The 24,678-nt window shown below is 39.7% G+C and overlaps 1 protein-coding gene across 1 annotated transcript; it reads right to left on the reverse strand.

Annotated features, from left to right (window-relative positions):
- Positions 1 to 1,488: 1,488 nt before the first annotated feature.
- Positions 1,489 to 2,457, reverse strand: LOC110313892 (olfactory receptor 5A1-like). The gene has a single exon (XM_021188380.1). The coding sequence runs from the start codon at positions 2,455 to 2,457 to the stop codon at positions 1,489 to 1,491; it is 969 nt and encodes a 322-aa protein (XP_021044039.1).
- Between the last annotated feature and the right edge of the window lie 22,221 nt (positions 2,458 to 24,678).

A 24,678-nucleotide genomic window follows, 5' to 3' on the forward strand; every position in this document is an offset into this window, starting at 1 on the left:
TTCATCACAACTTCACACAAAAAATCAAATCATAAATTTAAATTGAAGTTTACAACAGTGAATGTTTACAGGTGTATCCATTAGGAGTAATTATCTAGCTAAACATCCATCACCTGTCTCAGCTCCACAGGTTCACTGAAGGTTTAAAACCATAACTATGTTATTAGTGAAGTTTTGCATAGATAAACCCAGTTGATATTTTATCTTCTGTCCTAACACCTATAGTAAATCATTAGTTTCCTTTTTATGAGCTTTGGTTAATTGTTTTACAACCTCTTGGTTGTTGTTTTTTGTTTTTCTAGACAGGGGTTTCTCTGTATAGCCCTGGCTGTCCTGGAACGTACTCTGTAGACCAGACTGGCCTCAAGCTCAGAAATCCACCTGCCTCTGCCTCCCAAGTTCTGGGATTAAAGGCATGGGCCACCACTGCCTGGTTTTCAACCTCTTGGAATGTGCTCTGAGTAGGAGAAAGTCTGGTTACCATCTAAAAGCAATTAAGTGGTGACACTTGAGAGACTGGTAGAGTTTTCATTGCAGCTTTGATTATCAGAAAAGTACCTAATAGCAGTCCCAGTATAAAAGAGCTTAATAATCACAGATATAATTTTAGGAATTCTTATAGGATAATCATTAAGACTTAAGTCATCTATTTGATTATATAGCATCACTACAAGACAGTTCATCTTTGTGAATCTGCAGAGATCTGCTCCAAAGGGATGTGCTACTACTTAGTGATAGCTCTATATGTTTAATAATAACAGGAAAAACATATTACTAGCAGGAATCTTTCCTAAAATGAGTCCACCACTAATGAGAGCTTACCTGTTGCAGATTATATAATAATCTGAGGCAGGCCACTTCAGCATGATCACCTGCTAGTTATTAGCTTGTCCTATTATGTCTCCTGACAATACATACAGTGTGTTTTGCTCATATCCACCTCCCATGTCCTTCAAAACTTTCCTGTCATCATCACATTCCTTTTTTAAATTTCATGTCCTCCATTTAAAAAAGTAAGCTACTGAGTCCAATTAGTGCTGCATAGGTATGTGGTCATCCACCTGTGAGGGACCATCCCATTAAAAATAATTCTCCATCCCATAACAGTCAACTGTCAAATAGTTCCTCATTTTAGTGTTAGAGGCTCATGTGCCCCTCCCCTGTCCATGCTAACATGTTGACTGGTTTGATATTATGTAGGTCTTGTGTAGGCAACCACAGGTGCTAAGCTCATGAGTGTAAAGATATTGTCATATCCAGAAGACACTAAGAAGCAAACTTTTAAAACTGTTCAGTTTCAACATCATTGTCTTAGATCACATAAAAAGAGCTAACACAGTAATACCAGGTGCCAAGTAAGTCAGGTGATTACTATATCTGTCTGCTTAACCACGTTATTACTACATCTGTTAATTTGAAAGGTGTACAGAAGGTCTCCTCAATGTTTTCACTCCTGCCTTCCTCTTAAGGATGGCACCTGCACAGATGCTATGCTTTCTGAGGTAAATGTGCTGCCTTCTTCAGCACTCTCTTGAGGGCCTCCTTGATCTCAGTGTTCCTCAGACTGTAGATCAGAGGGTTTACAATGGGGATGAAGATGGTATAGACCACAGACAGCACCTTGTCTTGCTTTGTGGAGTGCTGAGAGCTGTGGTGCATGTACACAGAGAGGCCTGTGCCATAGAAGAGAGTCACTGCTGCCAGGTGGGAGCCACATGTCTTGAATGCCTTGACACNGCCTTTGAATGAGGCCACTTTTAGGATGGAAACTGCAATGAATACATAGGATAAGAGNATAATAAGGAAAGAGCCAAACCCAACAATAACAGCTGCCAGGAAAAGAACCAGCTGGCTGATGAAGGGATCAGAGCAAGACAAGGGAATGATCTGAGGAATGTCACAGAAAAAATGACGAATGACATTTGGCCCACAATAGTAGAGATTAAAACAAGCAACTGTTTGAACAAAGCTACTAANGAATCCACTCCCATAGANACCAGCAACCATCCTCCAGCAAAGACTGGGAGCCATGATGGCTGAGTACTGCAGAGGGCTACCAATGGCCACATACCTGTCATAGGCCATGGCAGCCAGCAAGCAGCACTCAGATGCACCCATCCAGGCCAAAACAAAATTCTGAGTGGCACAAGCAATGAAGGAAATTGTTTTCTCTGTTTTTAAGAAGTCTGAAAGCATCCTTGGGCTGATAGAAGAAGAATAGCATATATCTATAAATGACAAGAAACTGAGAAAAAAGTACATGGGTGTTTGTAGATGAGAGTNCATTCTGATGAGGATGATAAGGCCCAGGTTCCAAATCAGAGTAATGAGGTAGGTCCCTAGGAAGACAGGAAAAAGGATGAGCTGCAGTTCAGCTTGGTCCAAGAGCCCCAGGAGGACAAACATGGCCACAGAGGTGTGGTTTCCATCTCCCAACACAGATCTGCTTGGCATCATCCTCTGAGGAAAGGTGAGAGAAGAAGGTTATGCTATTTTTTTATCTTACAACACCCACCTCACCCAACTCCACCCTAGAATCTTGGGCGTCATGTCTTACTGTTTCTCAGAAAAAAGATAGCATTCTCTGCTTTTTCTTATTAAAGAATAGTAGCATGGACGACAATGTTCTTGGTGTGTTGATAAGTCAAAGCATCCTGTAAAAAAAATCCTTTAGCCAGGTACGATGTAAAACATCCCTGTGGAGACAAGAAACCTTGTGTAGCACGAAGAGATACAGTCCTGTGTGCTTTTACCAGCTAGATGAAGGAAGAAAGGTAGACTCTTGAAAGACTTGTGGGAATTAAGAATATCTCTTTAAACAACTCTTTATCTACCAAACTTATCTCAGAGACACTGGTGTGCAAATGAACTGGGCAATGAGAAGGTCATTGAAAGTGCTGTCAGTCACAGGAGAATGAGGATGAGGACCTGAGACTTCATGCAGGTAACAGCACCCACACAGAAGTCAGGGTCTGGCAGAGTACTTCTGTAACCTCAGAGAAGAGCGTATGGGTTCAGTGCAGACAGGGAGATATTGCAGCTGGCTGGCTATCCAATCTACCCACTCATGACAATATTTAGTGAGAGAATTTGTGTCAAAAACAAAAAACCAAAAGATCAAACAAATGAACACCAACGTGGATGGCTATCAAAAAAGATAGCTAACATTTGTCCTCTATACACATCTTCAAATGAAAATGCACATATACACAAAAACATATGCATACGTCTCACACACACACAGGCACATGCCCATGTCCACACACTCATTCATACTAACCTGTGCATTTTACATAAATTCTCAGGAATGGGACATAAAAACAGGGCCGTTGCCTGCTCTCCATGAATGGGAGGGCAAATTGTCCTCCTTGGAGAAGAAGACACTATAAGGCAACACATTATCTTTCAAAGTGACTGTAGTAATTGATAACCTGGAACTCAGTTTTCCATAGCAGCTCCAGATAAATAAATACCCATTGAGCTCCAAGAGAGAAAACAGCCAAAGCAAACCACACAGAGGCCTGGGTAAAGCCAGACATGATATTGCTCATCTCAGAGGTATCGTTATATTTTTGTGTTATTTTCTCTCCTTACTAGGTATTGTTATTTCTAAGCCTTGTTTCCAGTTGTCTTGTTAATGAAAGAGACCTACTCTTTCTTCCTTTGTTTGTCCTGAGATAGTTTATCTTGGCTCCTTTCCCCCAGGTTTTCTCACCTTTTTTTTTGGGGGGGGGATATCATATACTTTCCTCACTCTACCTTCATTTGAGCTTACTTAGCAAATAAAACGAGAAGGACATTGAAAGATAACATAAAAAAATCCTTGCTATCCTCCTTTCCCTTAAGATTTCTGATTGACAGCCCTTCATAGTATTTACTTCGATGACATTAAAAAAGCAATCGTGATTAAACCAGCCATTGTCAGAGACAAAATATGAAGAACTTTGTGTATTAGGAACGATGAAGATGGAATTAATCTCAAAGGACCAAGCACTGCATTCATTCCTCTTTTCACTTCTTTCTCCCATTTCCCACTCTTCTTTTTCTTTTATGTTTCTATATGAGTTTTCTTTTTTCATTAGATATTTTATTTATTTACATTTTAAATTTTATCCCCTTTCCTAATTTCCCCTCTGAAAACCCCCCTATCCCATTTCCCTTCCCCCTGCTCACTATTCACTAACCCACTCACTCCCACTTCCCTGTCCTGGCATTCCCCTACACTGGGACATCCAGCTAACCCTAACCCTAACCCTCTTCTGCCTTTCAACCCTGGCATTCCCCTACACTGGGACATCCAGCCTTCACAAGACCAAGGGCCTTGCCTCTCATTGATGGCCCACAAGGCTACATATAAGGCTAAAGCCATGGGTCCCTCCATGTGTACTCCTTGGATGGTGGTTTAGACCTTTGGAGCTTTGGGGTTACTGGTTAGTTCATACTGTTGTTCCTCCTTTGAGGCTGCAAACCCTGTCAGCTTCTTGGGTCCTTTCTCTAGCTCCTCCACTGGGGACCCTGTGCTCAGACCAATGGATGGCTGTGAGCATCCACTTCTGCATTTGTCAGGCACAGGCAGAGAGAGCTTCTAGGGAGACAGCTATATCAGGTTCCTGTCAGCAAGCACTTCTTGGCACCCACAATAATATCTGGGTTTGGTAACATTATATGGGATGGATCCCAAGGTGGGGCAGTCACTGGATGGCCTTTTCTTTAGTTTCTGCTCCAAACTTTGTCTCTGTTTCTCCTCCCATGGATATTTTGATCCCCCTTCTATGAAAGACTGAGGTATCCACAATGTTGTCTTCCTTCTTCTTGTAGTCTGTGAAGTGTATCTTGGGTATTTCAAACTTTTGGGCTAACAAGCTGTACTATAGAGCCATTGTGATAAAAACTGCATGGTATTGGTACAGAGACAGGCAGGTAGATCAATGGAATAGAATTGAAGACCCAGAAATGAACCCACACACCTATAGTCACTTGAAAATTTGACAAGGGAGTGAAAACCATCCAGTGGCAAAAAGACAGCATTTTCAACAAATGGTGCTGGCTAAACTGGCAGTTAGCATGTAGAAGAATGCAAATCAATACATTCTTATCTCCTTGTACAAAGCTCAAGTCCAAATGGATCAAGGACTTCCACATAAAATCAGATACATTGAAACTAATAGAAAAGGAAGTGGGGAAGAGCCTTGAGCACATGAGCACAGGGGAAATTTCCTGAACAGAACACCAATAACTTATGCTCTAAGATCAAGAATTGACAAATGCGACCTCATAAAATGGCAAAGCTTCTGTAAGGCAAAGGGCACTCTCAATAGGGCAAAATGGCAACCAACAGATTGGGATAAGATCTTTGCCAATCCTACATCTGATAGAGGACTAATATCCAATATATACAAAGAACTCAAGAAGTTAGACTCCAGACAACCAAATAACCCTATTAAAAAATGGGGTACAGAGCTAAACAAAGAATTCTCAAGTGAGGAATACCAAATGGCAGGGAAGCACCTAAAGAAACATTCAACATCCTTACTCATCAGAGAAATGCAAATGAAAACAACCCTGAGATTCTACCTCACACCAGTCAGAATGGCTAAGATCAAAAACTCAGGTGACAGCAGATGCTGGCTAGGGTGTGGAGNAAGAGGAACACTCCTCCATTGCTGGTGGGACTGTAAGCTGGTACAACCACTCTGGAAATCAGTTTGGCAGTTCCCCAGAAAATTGGACATAGTACTACCTGAGGACCCAGCTATACCACTTCAGAAGCTCCAACTTGTAATAAGGACATATGCTCCACTATGTTCATAGCAGCCTTATTTATAATAGCCAGAAGCTGGAAAGAATCCAGATGTCCTTCAACAGAGGAATGGATATAGATAACGTGGTACATTTACACAATGGAGTACTACTTAGCTATTAAAAATGATGAATTCATGAAGTTCTTAGGCAAATGGATAGAAGTAGAAAATATCATCCTGAGTGAGATAACCCAATCACAAAAGAGCACACATGGTATGCACTCACTGATGAGTGGATTATCCCACTCTTCTTATTCATTTTGCTAATCCTAGTCACAAATTCAGAAGTCCTTAATAGCCAGATCTGGTGGTGTATCCCAGTAGCCACACCACTCACAAGGATAAAGTAAAGAATTGCTTGACTTCACATATTTATGACCAATTTATACAACATAGTGAGATCTTGTCTCAGAAAAAAAGTCACTCAGTGTTGGCCATGCAAATGTGTATTTATGTACATATACATCTGTGTGTATATGCATGTAGAAACCACCGATTAATGTTTGATGTCTTGCTTATTTACTCTCTATTTTAAGTTTTGAGAGAGTGTCTCTTCCTGAGCCTGGACTTCTTCACTTTGGCTAGACTGAAATGACCTGAGAGCTGTAGGGATCTACCTATCTCTGCCTTCCCAATACCGGGATTACAGGTGCATGTTACAATACTTGATTTATTACATTGATGCTGATGATCCAAATCAGGTCCTTATGCTTATATGGCAGTCACTCTATAACTTAGTCATCTTCCTAATTAGAGCATAGAATTAAAAAAAAATTGTAGTTGAAACATAAAAAATAAGGACATGACCATGTAATTCGTTTGTGCATCTTGCATTTTACAATGCTGAACGCAGGCTGAACATATTTATTTTTCAAGTTTTTATCATTTCTGAACTGTGAAAGTATGAAATGAAAATTTCTTTCAGCCTTTTGAAATTCTCATTAAATTACTGCTACCTACCATGTGAAAGCAATGTGATACAAAAGGAGCAAATCAGGAGATGCTTTCTGACTTCAAATCTGGGATGTTTATCAAAATATACTGCATTTTCTCTGTAGGAAACAATAGTTTTTATAAATTTAACTTTTTTTTTTTTCAATGAAAGAAATCAGATAGGTCAAGTGCCTCAAAAATCAACCCACAGCTCTTATTCTGAGTCTGTGTCCTCAGACCTCAACATCAACTGAATGAGGAAAGGCTTTTACAGACCACCCCCAGTCCCCAGTCCCCATATGCTAATGGATATTCCCGCAGCCTATGTATTCAGATCAACCCTCTATAGATTTGATTGCTGTGTTAAAAACTGCACAAAACCAATTGTATAGTGAAACCTAACACTGAAGGATAATTATGCAAAGCTATTTGTAAATCTATAAAATTTTATCTGGATCTGAGCCACTTGACTTACCTTGTCACAGAATCTCTAAGGGATTCACTCAGAGTTTTAAAAAGGTTTCCTTTCTAGTGACCCAACTCCCTCTTCTCTGTGGTGCACCCAGGTATTCTGAAGTGACCAATAAATGGTTCCACTTCTGGTTCTGGAGCATCTATCTCAGTTTCTTACTACTTTGAGTTGAGTAATTGCTTTATTGTTTGCAAGATTGGCTTCCATCTTCTTCAGCACAATGAGCCAGCTGTGGAGTAAGAAGCTTTTAAGTGCTTGTGGATTTTCTTTTCTCTGTTGCATCTAAGAAAAGAGTTGAATGCACAAATCACACAAACGGTAAGCAATTAAAGCCATACATGCTGTAAATAATAGGTCTCCTGGGTGGTAGAGGAGAGAGCAGCTTTAGAAAAGGGTTCCCTGCTCATGCTCTTCACTCCCTTGGGAGAACATTCATCTTTTGAGACATTTGGTAGTCAACAAACCTTCCTTTCATCCTGAAAGAATCCTAGAGTTCATATAGAGGTCATGCCTAACCTTGCTATCCACTATGCCAGTTTCCCATAGACACTATCGCTATTTCTCTCTGCAACTCTGAGTCAGACTCCCTGTAGTGGACGCTCAAGTTCTCTATGTTCATATTCTAGGCCAATTCTCTGAACTTTTAAATGAGACTGCATGAATGGAACATGTTAAAAAAAAGTTGTCACAGATATTTGGAAATGAGAAGTTACAAACAGATCTCTTTTTTCCCTCATGTATGTGTAGCTCAGTGGTTTAAAGAGTAAGGAAAAGACTGAAGGAGCATAAGGGCAGAGAAGCGGAAAAGAGTAGGAATGAGTTTCTAACCTAGTAATGGGTTTAAAAAAATTAGAAAAGACAAATAATATATGAAGTTCCCAAAGCACACACCAAGACAGAGCCCTTCCTCTTCCCTCTACCTGATCTTGTGATCTTCTCTATCCAAATGCACAGAAAGAAAAATGCTGTTTGCTTTGTAACAATATACCAATAAGATGTAAGTTCATGTCCATTGGTCCTCAGGTTTTGACATTTCCCTCAGGAGAAGTAGTGTCACTGGACACTACATGGGAGGAACCTCTTAGGGGAAGTAAGAATGGTCACCCAGGCTACAGAATGATCTTGTCTATGCAGATACATGATATGATTGTTTCTCTATGTGACTGCAATGTGCCTATTTCATTTTAATTCATTCATTTAAATATTTTACTTAGCCATGTGTAACAAAATAATATTTAAACTATTGTTTAGGGTCTGACCACCCCTGCCAGTGCCAAAGACAACACCTAGGCTTTTGTCAGAACCTGCCATATGTAAAACCGCCTACAGATTCATTCTAGGTTGCCTGCATCACTCCCAGTAAATATCCAGACTACCCAATCCTTCTCCAGGGTCCAGCCTTATAAATATTCCTGACATCCTATTCACAGATTTTTTACAACCCTGCAGACTAGGTCTGGAGTTCACAATCAGTTCCCTAGCATAGTCTAGCTTTCCTAATGTTTACTGGAAAAGATCGAGGCTTGGGCCATAACCTCCACACCTCAAATCACAGGGCTCTCCCATGTCATATCCAATCTTTCCAACCAGGTAGGTCTACTTCCATACACTTGCCTTGGAACAGGAAGCACAGCCTGTACACCAGCCCAGTTCTCTCTCTTCACCAGACTTCATTTCATCTAAACTACTTCTGACCTCTAGACCCAATGTACCCCATTATCTTATCCTCTTCTCCAACCTGCTTTATCCATAGGCTAACTAGCCAAGGAGTTAGCAAAGAAAATCCACATGCTCAGATATCATCCCGCAGATAACAACATGAAAGAGTAAGCCAGTATCTTCTCTCCCAAACCTACCAATCCTCTAGAAATCCTTGTCAATGAGAAATATCTATATGAACTTCAGGACACAGTATTTAAAGGAACAATCATAGACTTCATCAAAGAATTCAAGGAATTTTCAGAAGACACAAAGAAACAGCCCAATGAAATCAAGGAGAAACCTTAAGTAGTATAAATTCCTGAGAAAACACAAGTATAAGGCAGATGGAAATGACGAAGACAGTGCAAGACTTGAGAACTGAATTCATTCAGGAGATAATAATATTGAAGAAGACTTATGCTGTAATGAATATGGAATTGAAAAACACAATTAATCCAATTAGAAACTCAAAAGGAAGCCTTATAAGTAGAATGAATCAAGCAAAAGCTAGAATATCTGATCTTAAAAATAGAGAATCTAGACCAGATAAGAAAGGAATATGAAAAAATTTATCAAAACACAGAAAATATTGAATGTAGCATTGTAGGGTCCTGTTGGTTGGGAGGATAGGTAAGGAGGGTCCTGAAAGAAGCCTAGAAATTGACTGCAGAGCAGACAAAGAAGGCCAGAGTAGGTTGGGACATAGGGTGAAGGACCTGGGCTAGATCTGGAGTGTTGGGGAAAAGGCATGGATGAGGAGAAAAGGCAGAATTGCTGGACTAGACATTGTAGCTCAGTTTTGATGTGGAACTAGACTTGTTTTTGCAAAGTAAAGTCAATCTTTTAAAAAACAGAATCTTGGAACTAGGCATTCATAGTTATGGACTATGGTTGACTCATCTTCTGCTACTGCTCCTACAGGGACTTATGGTTGATCTGTGGAACCATGCATGAGTTGGGAGGGCTTGGCTCTGCATAGGAGCCTCCTGTCTCCTAGGAGACACTAGCTTAGCAAGCAGTGTTCCAAGAGCTAATGGTATAGAGTAAAATAAATGTATGGGCTTCAGTACCTCACTGTGTAGATATGATCTTACTGCTTTGTTTTAGCTTGTGTGTGTGTGTTTGTATGTGTGTGTGTATGTGTGTGTGTGTGTGTGTGTGTGTGTGTGTGTGAATCATAGTCATGAGCCCATGAGCCTGGTCCAATTTCCTTGATTATAAGCCTCTCTGTGTCTTTTTATGGAGTGATGATAGATAGCAGGGAAGGCTGTTTGAACACAAAAGGAGTGGAAGGCCTGGAAACCTAGTTACTTTGCATTCATTTTCAGCTGAAGGGTCAGTTTTCAGCCCTTGTCCACCCTGAACAGGTTCCTGCTGCCTTAATTTCTATGGTTGTTCAATGATAATCAGTTCATTTCTTTTTGACTTTTCCTAACCACCTGTGTTGACAGAACACTTAACGGAAACAATGAGCTGGGGGAAGGATTTACTTCGTCTTTCAGTTTCAGAGAATTTAGTCCATTATGAAGAAGGTATGATGTTGGGGTGGTAACTAAAATATGTGGTATATTTATCAATAACCTTGACATTTTGCTGTGGTGTTCTGTAAAAGGCAGAGGCAATATCTTGTACTGTTTTGTGTGTGTGTGTTATGGCCCCTTTAACCAGGAACTTGGAGGGAGGTATTCCAAAAACAAGACAACTTTATTTTATAAACTTTTAGCATGCAGAGCAATGTGGATATATATACTTTTAAAAGCAAATTTTTAAAAGACAAAATGGATGTATGTTGTAATAAAATATTAATGTTAAGTATAAATAACATGATAGTTTTGACTGTATGAGTCAAATTACTAACATTTATATTAAAATGGCATGGTTAATTAATTTGCATATATTAAATGCATTTGTGAAACTGGGCATTATTCTGATACCAAATACCTATTTCAGCAATTAGTGACTGAAAATAAGGTGACTAAGAGTATACTGTAAAACCATCTTTCTCATTTAGAAACCCAAAGAGACAGATTTATAAAATCACAGAAAGAATATGGATGTGAGACTCCACCCTTTCTACTTTGAATCTTAAGATCTCTGACTTGACTAAGGAAAATAACCTTTAGAGATAACGGAAGGACACAGTTAAATTCACCTTTCAGCAAAGATGCTCTAGTAGTCAGATATCCATGTCTGGTAATGGTGAGAGCATACTGGAGTAAACTGCTCAAATCCTGAGCCAAGTGGTAGACAGAAAAGGATTGATAGGGTCTACTGGGTCCACAAGTCCTTGCATGCTATGTCACTAATAACCATTGACTAGATTCCAATCTGTCAAAGATTCCACCACCTCCCAAATGCCTCATTCTGGGAATCCAGTTGATAAAACATGTCCCTTTGCAGACAAACATAGCACACAGCAAATGCCTAAGGAAAATGCAGGCCACGGTGGATATATTCATTACCTTAACATTGCCTACATTAGTTTGACTAAGAATACTATCACAAAGCTCATATATTTGGATGCTGGTCCCCAGTTAGTGGCATAATTTAAGAAGGATTAGAAGATGTGTTGAAGTGGAAATTTCTGATTTCTTTGGAGACTCAATTGTGTCATGTGATTTGTTTTGAAACTGGCTTATGAGAGGATGTATATAAAAGGATGCTCTGCTGAGGCAGACACTTGAGAGGATGCTTTGGTGAGGTAGACATGTGGGAAGATGTTTTTCTGAGAACAGACAAATGGTGTTTTTCTGTAAGCTACCTGGAAAAAGGGCATGTGATGTTTTTCTAGAGCAAATGCTTGAGAGGACCCATGATATTTGGAAAGGGTATAGGTGTCACCCAAGAGACATTGGGAGATGCTGTGTTACTGGTTCACCATGCCAATCTTTGCTGGTCTTGGATGGGCTTTGATGATGCTGGTCTTTGCTAGTGACACTATGGTATTGGCATTGGTCTGCCTTGCTTTCTTCCCTAATGTTCCGTCATCTTGCACAACCTGGAACATATTTGTCATGACCTCATATAGAGAAGCGCACCAAAGAACTTCTCATGATATTCCAGCAGCTTCTTGCCCCTTCTGCAGACTCTGTCTGATTGGCAGAGCCTTGTGGTTTCTTCTGGATTGAGCTATTGCTGTTGATATTTGTGAATTGAACTGCTGATATCCTGATAATGCAGATTCAATTTGCTCCAAAGAACAATTCCTAAGCAGGCCCGCATCCTCTTTTGTCTTATTAACCTTTCCTTTCTACTACCCCTGGTGGGTGATAGGCTAGGTATGAGGGAAAAGCATTTAAGTACCCCTTTAAAAGCAGGTTTTGAAAAATCTAAGCCTACAGCATGTCCTTGTTGGAGTGTAGCAGAATTTTAGCAGAACTGTTGTGTCTGAAATGAATCTGGAGTGATGGCACTTAAGCTTTGAAGTAGCCCTTTGTCAGTGATTGTTATCTGAGATTTTTTGGGGTTGTTCTTTTGAAGGGCTCTCAGAGCCTTCACATAACTTAGTCTCAAAACATGCTTGGCAAACCAGGAAATCTCTTATGGCTGAGAATAGTTTAGATGATGGGCCTTTCATGTCAACCCTTAGATCAGTTAAGTTTTGGTATGCCAAAATTGACTTGCTAAAAGTGCCTTTTGTATAACAATAAAAAGAGCTTCTAGGAAGCTATCAGTGTTTAGTCCTTGAGAGGCTGAACCATTGCAGCTGAGAAACCTAAATTTATCCTCCAGTAACTGTGTTTTCCTCTATCCGTCATCTTGCACAATGCGGAACACACTGACCTTGGAAGAGATGTGTCATTAGGGATGTGCTTTGAGGTTTTAAAAGCCTATGCCAAGCCCATTCCCCCCTCTCTCTCCTTTCCTCCTTCTATCTGTCTTTCAGATCAGGGTGTCAAGCTCTTAGCTATTGTTCTAACCCAATGAATGTCTGCTTGGCAAGATGATCATGGGCTAACACTCTAAAACTCTAAGAAAGTCCCCAATTAAATATTTTCTTTTATAAAAATTACATTGGTTATGGTGTCTCTTCACAGCAAAAGCACAGTCAAAAAAGACATTATTATTTCACACTAAATACATATCAAAAATTGCATTGATCCCCATAAATAGAAAGAATCATGATCTGCAAGTGGTGTTAAGTAAAATAAGTTAATGAAATCAAATAGATGCATTAAGAAGGCCAACCTGCATAACCCCATTAAAAAATGGGGTACAGAACTAAACAAAGAATTCTCAACTGAGAATTCCAAAGGGCTGAGAAGCACTTGAAAAAATGTTCAACATCCTTAATCATCAGGGAAATGCAAATTAAAACAACCCTGAGATTTCACCTCATACCAGTCAGGGGACAGCAGATGCTGGCGAGGATGTGGAGAAAGAGGAACACTCCTCCATTGCTGGTGGGATTGCAAGCTTGTACAACCACTCTGGAAATCAGTCTGGCGGTTCCTCAGAAAACTGGACATAGTACTACCAGAAGATCCGTCAATACCTCTTCTAGGTATATACCCAGAAGATGTTCCAACTAGTAATAAGGACACATGCTCTACTATGTTCATAGCTGCCCTATTTATAATAGCCAGAAGCTGGAAAGAACCCAGATGTCCCTCAACAGAGGAATGGATACAGAAAACATGGTACATTTACACAATGGAGCACTACTCAGCTATTAAAAACAATGAATTTATGAAATTCTTGGGCAAATGGATGTATCTGGAGGATATCATCCTGAGTGAGGCACCCAATCACAAAAGAACTCACTTGATATGCACTCACTGATAAGTGGATATTAGCCTAGAAACCTAGAATATCCAAGATACGATCTCCAAAACACAAGAAAATCAAGAATAAGGAAGACCAACACATGGATACTTCATTCCTCCCCCCCAAAAAGGAATAAAATACCCATGAAAGAAGTGGCAGAGACAAAGTTCGGAGCTAAGACGAAAGGACGGACCATCCAAAGGCTGCCCCACCCATAATCCCATAATCAGCCACCAAACGCAGACACTATTGTATATGCCAACAAGATCTTGCTGAAAGGACACTGATATAGCTATCTCTGTGAGGCTATGCCAATGTCTGGAAAATATAGAAGTAGATAGAACACAGAGACCCCAATGGAGGAGCTAGAGAAATTACCCAAGGAGCTGAAGGGGTCTGCAACCCTATAGGTGGAATAACAATATGAACTAACTAGTACCCCCAGAGCTCGTGTCTCTAGCTGCATATATAGCAGAAGATGGCCTAGTCAGCCATCCTTGGGAAGAGAGGCCCCTTGATCTTGCCAACTTTATATGCCCCATACAGGGGAACACCAGGGCCAAGAAGTGGGAGTGGGTGGGCAGGGTAGCAGGGTGGGGGGAGGGTATAGGGGACATTCAGGATAGCATTTGAAATGTAAATGAAGAAAATATCTAGTAAAATAAGTTAAAAAAAAAAAAAAGAAGGCCAACTTGCAGAGTGACTCAGAAGAAGAGCTCATGAGTATTGGGTAGGAAGCCTGGTGTCAAGTCACAGCATGCTTACAAAGCTAGGATAGCGTACTTAGCTGGCTAAAGAAGAAATCTCATGCATGCCCTTCTGTCAGAAAAACTACCAAAGATAACTTATGTGGTACAGAAAGATTCCAGAGCCTCGCAAGATGCAAATCCATCAACACCAAAAATGTTAAGTGCAGAAAGAACACCAGTTTTTGTCTTGAGGCAAAAGCAGAAACTAGATGGGAAACATGTGGTATGTAGGCAGGTGCACAATAATATGCTCAGTTGGTAGTAAAATCTGTCACAGGATACAAAAGATAAAAGGAGAGCAGGCTAAGGATATGGAGCTTTTTAGATCTTCTGGGGGTAGGCTCACAGTGCGCATCCAAGTAGCAGTTAAAAACCCACATGGAATCTCACTTGTATTGTAGGCTAAGGATCCAACTCAGGGGTTAGATGTGCTCCATCAGTTCTCAGCTCACAGTTATCAGAAACTAATCAGAAGTTAGATATGACTTTTCTTTTTTTCAAATCAAGTAGATCAAGTTTTCTTCTTAAAGATTTCATAAGAAAAAAAAGTATCCACATTTCTTGTTTGTAAGACCAAAATTTTATTAGAACAATCAGAACTCTGTCATATAAAAACAAGCCATACTTTATGCATGCCATTTTTCCTATGTGTGCAGACACTGAAGCAAAGTCTAACATCATAGTTTTATTTCAGGACTTGGTTGAGTTTTTACTTCTAGAATGTGATCCATAAAAGACTGTGGTCTGCCTGTCTTCCAGTTAGACAATGCCAGCTAGCCATCTGGCCTGGCAGTTCTGAAGAGAGATGCTTCTACAGCCAGTTTGCAAAGGTTCCAAGCCATGATTGGAGTGACTGCTGTGGCTATTCCTGTGCTTGTGGGAAGAGGGGCCAGTAAGCAGTATGTAACCATACTTTTGGCGACTTTATTGGGTTCTTTCCCCTCCCACTCTCCTCCATCCTTTCCAAAACCCCAACTCTAGGTAGGAGAGAAAGAAGTTTAGAGGGGGAAAGGGGTGTCAATACTGTTAAACTGCTTCCTCCTGATTAGGGGTGTTGAGTTTCTTGGGGCAAGTCCAGTCTTCATCTGCAGGATATTGCCACCAGCAACCAGGGAACCTGCAAACAACAAACAGGCAATGGAAACCATCAACATCAGCAGCAGGGGAGCAACAGCTGCCAACCCCTCTCAGGCTTTCTTATTTTCACATCCTCTCAGGAGTCTCCAGAATTTTAAACACAAACTATCTTCAGCTTGCAAAATCACACCCTTGCCAGAGCACGAGACAAATTATAGTTAGCTGCTGTGCAGAATCTGATGCAGCCTAATAGCCCACATCTGGGATTAAAACAGATATATTCAGATAACATATCAGTATTTTAAGGAAAGCAAAATTCTCACTACAGCAGTACAGTGCTTGGGCTTTTCCAGCATTTAAAGGAGCAGGAAGCATGAGAAAGTGAGGTTGGAATGAAAGCAGGGAAGCTCAGGAGGATTTTGCTTATAACATACAATGGGGTGAAGAGAGCATCATATATTCAAGCAGGATGGCTCCCCTGCTGAGTTTTTCATCAAGGGGATGGGGACAAACCAATTCTGTGAACAGTGGTTAGTAAATGATTACTCTTTTGTGTGGTTGACCAAAAATTAGTTGAGCCTTACATTTGTCCATTGATTTTGTAATTAAAACTGCTTGCTCATTAATGCCTTCAGAGTGTTATGGTATGTGCTTATTATCTTCTTTCACTTTGCAGAGCCCTAGGATAGAATGCAAGCTGTCACATTTGGTGACAAGTGCCTTTACCACTGAACTACCTCATCTGTCATTTTTTTTTTTAAGTCCACTACAACCATTGCATCACTCAGACATTGCTCAGAAACATAGAACAGTATAATGGAGAATGTCAGACATATACAGGTATGTCCTAGAGTTTTAGGTGCAGTGATTCACTGAAATATTGATTATGTGGTGACTTTTAGTGCCATGAGTCCTCATAGAGCAAACTTGACCAGATGCTAGAAATATCAAAATAAATTTGATGGCTTGATCCCATTGGCTATGTCAAAGCAGGGCAAACTGTCTGGGTTTAGTGTAGGACAGTAAGAAATTGCAGAGTCCCTCATGTTTTTCAGATCTGGTTATTGGCCATGCCTTTTCTAGATGCCAGAAACAAGCCATTAAAATACTAAGTAAATGGCAATTTCTTGCCATCATTCTTCATGATTCAAACCAGTTCCTTTTCTCTTTGGATATGGTTGATGAATACAAGTATATGACCCCTAACTTACTAATTCTTAGCATCATTTTCCTTAGAAAGAAGCCAGTAATTTCATTTAATTTTTTTAGAAGATGCAGTCAAGGCAATGCATAACTCTATTTCTTATGAACAGGAAGTCCTATCAGATCCTTCTTATCTGTTTAGAAACACAGAACAGTGTATGGTCATGATGTAGTTTGTAGGATACTATGTTATGGTACTTGTCGTCACAAGGATTTTTTTTCTTTTTCTTTTTTTTTCTTTCTTTTTGGTTTTTCGAGACAGGGTTTCTCTGTGTAGCCCTTGCTGTCCTAGAACTCACTCTGTAGACCAGGCTGGCCTCGATCTCAGAAATCTGCCTGCCTCTGCCTCCTGAGTGCTGGGATTAAAGGCATGTGCCACCACGCCCAGCTTGTCACAAGGATTTTTGACCCTCTGTGGGGAATCTTCTCTATGGGCACCGTTCATTAAGCTATCAGTTTCCAATCATGTCCATAATGTTTCTACAATTGATGTTTCTTAAATGGCTGTGATAGGACAATTAATAATGAGACACTAATTGTGTAACATGGAAACTCTAACCATATGGATTTTAAAGATGTTTCCATGCATTAAATCAGTTAGTTCATGCAGGAATATTTTCTGCTTCAAAGTAAAACATTTTTCTCCAAAATCCCATGAATTTTGTTACATTCCAGCCATGTGTATATTATTGTGGGCAACAGCAGCTCTGGCAGAACACATACATTAAAAATTTCAGATTCTGTGTCCTTAGCAGCAGATTGTCTTTTTCAGCAATGTATTCATAGCATCTTTGATTTCTCTGTTCCTCAGACTGTATATCGAAGGGTTCAACATGGGAATTGCCACAGAGTAGAAAACAGATGCAAATCTGTCAAAACTGGAGGAGCCACCAGAACTTGAACTCAAATAGACAAAGATGCTGGATTTGTAGAATAGGGAAACAGCTGTCAGGTGAGTAGCACATGTGGTGAATGCCTTGGATCTGCCACCATTCCAGGAGACTGAGTTTCCTTGAACTTTTTGCCTTGGGACAGCGCCCAGGTTTTTGGGGCCTGTTGTGCTTGTCACTACTGGAAAGAATGTAGCAGACAGTGATTTTCATTTTTGAGAGCTGATGATCAATTGTGTATGACTGCTGTGTATATGAATAAACATTCTTGTGTTAACATTTTTTCTTTTGAGAAATTGAGATATCTCTTATCAATCCCATGGATAGTGAGGCATACCTTTTTCTATGTTGCAGCCCTTTAAGAGTCTTATTCATGAAGGAGAAGCATCTTTGGGTCATGAAGACATATGTCCTCTTTATTATCTCTGTATTTGTTTTCTTGTCTTTGCATGCAAAAGATCACAGGGAAACCAACACCATAATGGGATTGATCTTGGTGGAGAAAAAGGATCAATGGAAATATTTCATTTCCAGAACCCATAGAAGTATAATTTTTTAATACAATCCTTGAGTTAGTATTCATTAACAGTAGCATTATTGGTAAAGCTGTCTGCCTATACTCATGACCAAGTTGCCTACTTTGATATGAAAAGGATAGTCAATGGTAATAGATGAAATGTTTTAAAAAGTTGAATAAAATACTTGTACTTTCAGATGCTACTACTATAGTCATTGATAATTCATCATTCTTAGCATAGTGGACAAGATCCCAAAGAACCTTAGAAAGGAATACCTTGGAATTACCAAGGAATACCTTGGAGATAAATATAAATATTGGTAACATTTGTCTATATACAAATATTAGTATTTTAAATTAATAGGGAAAGGAAAAACTCTTCCACAAATCTTATGTAAAAACTTACTAAAGTTCTTACATCTCACTGAAAGATGAAATAGATATATACATATATATGATAGGTCCAGGCTAAAAGAAAAATATTATTTAAATCTCTTGCCAAAGGAGCCTCTAGCAGGTTATAGCTCCCAGAGGAGGGAGAGTCATTCTCTTGTGGGAAATTGTCCACTGATTGGTTTCTGTGTCCCGATGTATGGCCACACACCCATGTGCATATGTGCAGCACTAATTTTACTCAGGAGTTATTAATAACCAATAAAGAAAGAAGGACATGAAGTAGGGGGAGTAATGGAGAGATTTTATAGGAGGAATTGGAAGGAGGTACTGGATAATAGATATGATCCAAGTACTGGTCCTGGAAAGCAGATGGAGGAAGGGATGGAGAGGGGATTGCTCAGGGAGTGGGGGGTTGGGATAAGGTATGCAGAGAGCAAGGCAATGGCTGAATGACCATGCGAGTGAATGGAAATCTGGACCCAATTGGGGGTGTGTATATAGGGCATCTCTAAGAAAAGACAGAGACCTGGGATAGGGAAGCACCTAAGAATCAGTGGAGATGTTCTTACAATGGGGGTGTTCTTAGGTGTGACTCACAGTACTGGAGATATGGAGCCTGGGGAGGCTGCCTCCTGTGGCCAGGCAGGAATCCTGGAAGAGCAATAGGGATACCAACCCACCCACAAAATATCTATCCAAAACTTATCGTGTCTATAAGAGATTCAGAGATGGGGAATGGAGCAGAGACTGAGGGAAAGACCAACCAATTACCTGTCCAACTTGAGACCCATTGTAGTGTCTATTCCTGGTTGTCAACTTGACTATATTTGGAATGAACTACAATCCAGAATTGGAAGGCTCACCAGTGACCCTAATCTGGAGGCTGGGAGATAGAAGTTTCTGATCTAGATCTTGGGGCACAGTGGCTATGGATTCCAGAATATTAAGACAGAGAGATCTCTGAGTTCAAGTGATTAAAGGTGTGGTAGCACACACCTTTAACCTGGGCTACACCTTCTGCTGGAGCTGATCTGAATCTTGGTATGGAGATCATGAGGCATGGTGGCTACAGGGAGATCTCCGAGTTCAAGGTCATCTGGGATTAAAGGTGTGGTGGCACACACCTTTAATCTGGGCTATACCTTCTGCTGGAGACCATATAAGGATATTGGAAGAAGGGATTCTAGCTCTCGCTCTTCTGCCTGCTTGCCCTGTGGGACTAAGCAACTGCTAGACCCTTGGACTTCCATTCACAGCTACTACTGAACCATTGTTGGGATTTGGACTGCAGACTGTAAGTCATCAATAAATTCCTTTACTATATAGAGCATATCAGTAAGTTCTGTGACTCTAGAGAACCCTGACTAATACACCCATCCAATGGGCAAGCACCAATTCCCAACAATATTAATGATATTCTGTTAGGCTTGCAGACAGGAATAAGTTGTCCTCTAGGAGGCTCCACACAGAAGATGACTTAAACAGATACAGATACCCACAGCATTAATCCTAGCGACTGGGAGGCAGAGGCTGGAGGATCTCTGTGAATTTGAAGACAGGCTGATTTATTTTGTAAGTTATAGGTAAAGCAGCAATGCATAATGAGATCCTGTCTTAAGAAATATAGTAAATTTGGAATGAGGAATAATTTTGAAAAGGAATATATACTAATACCTGTGATATAAAAACCAACCACTGACAAATGTTCAGGCTTGAAGACAAACAATTCTTGTATTCTCTCCCACTCCCCACATATACACATGAATAATATTCAATGCCAAATATTAAATTCAGTGAGTAACTTGAATGTTTCACTACTCATGATAATTGTCATGTACACTAACAGTAGCATGATTTAGTAATCCCAATAAGTGCGTTAGTAAGTTCTCTCACCATTGGAGAAATGTTCTTTGTTTGAGTAGATGAAAGGACAACTTTGTCACTTCTCTTCCAGTCTATATCTGTGCTGGAGCAGATCTGTTTGTCTGTCCCTCTCTCAACACTGCAAGTCTGCAAGTCTTCCAGGAAATCTGCTGCAGCCAGGGCCACAGAGCTCCCAAGAAATCTGTGGAAACACAGGGACATAGGAGGCAAGCTTCAGATAGCGACACCCAGGCCAGCTAACCCCAAAGATAACCAGATGGCAAAAATATCTGATCATAACCAAGAGAAGCCAATATACACCATCAGAACCCAGCTCTCCCACTACAGCAAGCCCTGGATACCCCAACACATCTGAAAAGCATGATACTGACCTAAAAATCCATCTTATGAAGATAATAGAGACCTTTAAAAAGGATATAAACAACTTACACAAAAAATACAAGAAAGGAGAATTAAACAGGTAGAAGCTCTTAAAGAGGAAACAAATAAATCCCTCAAAGAAATACAAGAAAACACAATCAAATAGATGAAGGAATTGAACAAAGCAGTCCAAGACCTAAAAGTGAAAATGGAAACAATAAAAAAATCACAAATAGAGGCAACCCTGGAAATGGAAAACCTAGGAAAAATTTCAGAAGCTACAGATGTAAGCGTCACTAGTATAATACAAGAGATAGAAGAGAGAAACTCAGTCGTAGAAGATACCATAAAAAAAAAGAAGATATTGATACAACAAAGAAAATACTGTGCATAAAAAACTCCTAACCCAAAACATCCAAAATATCCAGGACACAATGAAAAGACCAAATCTAAGAATAATAGGAATAGAAGAGAGCAAAGATTCTCAGTTCAAAGGGCCAGAAAAATCTTCAACAAAATCATAGAAGAAAACTTCCCCAACATACAGAAAGAGATGGCCATAAATGTACACAAAGCCTACAGAACCCCAAATAGATTGGATCAGAAAAGAAACTTCTCCTGTCACATAATAATCAAAACACTAAATGCACAAAACAAAAAAGAATATTAAAGCTGTAAGGTTAAAAACAGGCCAAGTAACATATAAAGACGGACCTATCAGAATTACACCAGACTTCTTAACAGGTACTCTAAAAGCCAGAAGATCCTGGAAAGAAAAAAAAATACACCCAGCTTTGGATGTGTTTCTAGGAATATCCTATTTTAGATTAATTTTTATTTTGCTTTTAAGAACCTTGGGGTATCTTACTGTTTGTTTACTGTGGTTTATTTTTTCATTGAAATTTTCTCTTTTAATGGACACATAGTTGTACATACTTGTGAGATACAGTGTGACATTTTAGTACGTGTCTGTAATGTAAATGACAATTTAGTATATGATGTAACAATCAGATTAGAGGTACAGGCATATCTATCACCACAAATATTCATCATTTTATACATACATACATATTATATATATGTGTGTGTAACTATATGTGTGTGTAACTATACATATATGTATATACATGGGGGATTACTTTTAAAGTGATGCTAACAGAATTTTTCAGTACAGTCTGTACATGAGAACAAGTAAAGCCATCTTTAAATTGTACACTTTTACAGATTACATTACCCCAAATCACCAACAACAGGCAAAACTGCTGACTCAGCAATTCACTTAATTTCACTACTATTTTATGCATTCTGATGACAGAGCAGCCAACCTTGTGGTATTCACTTTAGGGCAGGGGTAGGGTGGGGGACTGACAAGTTGAGGATGATTTTCTTTTTTATAGTTTTATATGATATAAACAATCAAATAACTATCTTGACATTTGTTAGGTTACAATTTAGAAAAACTGGAGAAAAAGTGAAATATTTCTAAATATACTCACTCTTTTTGAAGAGGATTTTACATAAGTTCATCATTTTCCAAGATGAGTGAAGCAAGAACTGTAAACATTGGTGTAAACACTCGTTGGAGATTTTGTTTTGTGGATATAGTTAATCAAGACCGATGCCAATCTTTTTCTAATAAAAACATATTCAGCTGCACTGAGGCAAAGCTGGAGCTGCTGTTCAGTGAGAATTCAAGCAAAAAAGCTTCAAAGGGACTACCAGACCAGTTCCATCTGCCAGGAGTGCTCATCTACCATGCCTGGGTTACCTACATCACCTTCCAGGAGTTACCAAGGCTTTTATTCTAGACTCTGTGACTAGAACAACAGGGCTCTTTGCAGTATTCCAACAGGGCTAATGGACTTGTGTATGGGCACTCTGCCATATCGTCATGGCTCATTTTTGTCTCTTGCTTTTCAGTAGTCATGAACCAAGGATCTTTATTTAAGTGGAAATGAAACTACTATGACTTCCAAAGCAAACTCCCCAAGGGCAAACGTTAAAAGTGTCCTTTGGGGAGTTGGGAAACAGAGACAAATATGATTTGATCTTTTGAAATTCCCTGGAAACTCAGCAAATAACTGTTTTTAATTCAGCTATCAATTATTTACTTTTACATTGAGTCATATTTCATATATATCATTTTATTCAAATCTGTAAGCCCGATTTTTTGAAATTTTTATGGGTGAAAAACCAAGAGAGTAACAAATTTCAAGGTCATATCCTCAAGACATTACATTATTGGAATTCAGCATTATCATCTACCTCATGGTAATACCTGGATTTACCTGGATTTTTCTGAATATTCTTTTTACAGTTCAGAGAATTTGAGTCAAGAGTAAAAGAACCCAAGGGACTGTCCCAAGGAGAAGGTGAGGAACTGAGGAAGAGGAAAGAAAGCATAGCAGGGTGTTTCTCAGTAAGCGCCCATGGGTGTTACTGGCAGCATCGCCCAGTCACTGAGATTTAACTAGCCACAGTTAATGTCAAAGGTTGCAGTTACCTATTTCTTCATCAAGGTCCATTTCCAGAGTGCCTGTTGCATTCTTAGATAGGTCTTTTGGGGGCACAAAACCACTGTTAATGTGTAGCAGGGAGATGGTCACCACTGGGATCCTCTAATGTGTCATGGAGAGCAGAGGTGAAAGAGAAAAGCCAGTTACAGGGAGAGCTCACTCATGTCATTTGCCCTCTGGTCCCTAATTGTCATAGAGTAGCTGTNGCTGCAATTTGAAGGCCTGCCTTACCGTGGCCCTCTGACCCCATGCTCCCTTTCCATTCTCACAAGAGAATCACAGAATTATAGCCCATCTGACTGCCTTTAGAGTCATTTGACCTGGAGAGGACACATGCACAGGTCTAGTTCCAAAGTCTCTGTTTCTGAAGGGAAAACCTGAGGGCAGAGTTTCCCAGAATGACAGAGTCAACTACTTACAGAGATGGATAATAATCTAGGATGGATACACTTTGTTGCTTATGTGGTACTTTCACTTCTGATGCATAATTTTCTCATACATTTGATTTGAATGAACAAGCACAGCAATCTCTCAAAGTGGACATGGGATCATTTCCCATGTATGTGAGAAAAACAAGGCTCCAAGGAACAGGCAGGGGCAATTCAGAACAAAGCCAGAACCTAATCTCAAGTAATGGGAGCTGGTAGCCTACAATTTGAGTTGGATTTTGACTCTAGCACTTAAAGATATGTGAATTTGAATATATACTATATCAAAGCCCAAATATTCTCACTTGATGTGAGGCTAAGGGTAACTACTAATTAGCAGAATAGCTCTTTAGTTAGAATGAACCTGAATAAAAAAGCACTAAGCAGAAAATTTTATTACAGAGATGTAGTAAACAGTACAGTAAGGACAAAAGCAGACAAAAGTAGGCCAGAGCCCAGAATGTAGTCCTGACAAACATATTTGTCTGATGTGCAGTAAGAGCCCCAGGAAGACATGCAAAGAATATTTTCCCATATGCAAAACAAGCATAGATGCTCTCTTATCTTAGACCACAGTAACATCAATTCAAACTGATCTTTAATAGTTTTAAGTGCAGGATGATACAATGAAAAGGGAGATCATCTTCAACAAATGGTGCTTGTCTAGTTGGATGTCTACATGTAGAGGAACAAAAATAGATCCATATCTATCTCTTTGCACAAAATTCAAGTAGAAGTGGATCAGAGAGTTCAACATAACCCCACATACAGTGTCTTAGTCAGGATTTTTTTTTTAACTTGGTTTATGAGTTACCATTTTCTTTTTAAAATTTATTTATTATTATTTTCTTTATTTACATTTCAAATGCTATCCCGAAAGATCCCTATACCCCACCCCTGCCCCTGCTCCCCTACCCACCCACTCCCACTACTTGGCCCTGGCCTTCCCCTGTGCTGGGTCATATAAAGTTTACAAGACCAAGG

This window comes from Mus pahari, chromosome 1 (assembly GCF_900095145.1).
Source record: "Mus pahari chromosome 1, PAHARI_EIJ_v1.1, whole genome shotgun sequence".
NCBI classification, from domain to species: Eukaryota; Metazoa; Chordata; class Mammalia; order Rodentia; family Muridae; genus Mus; species Mus pahari.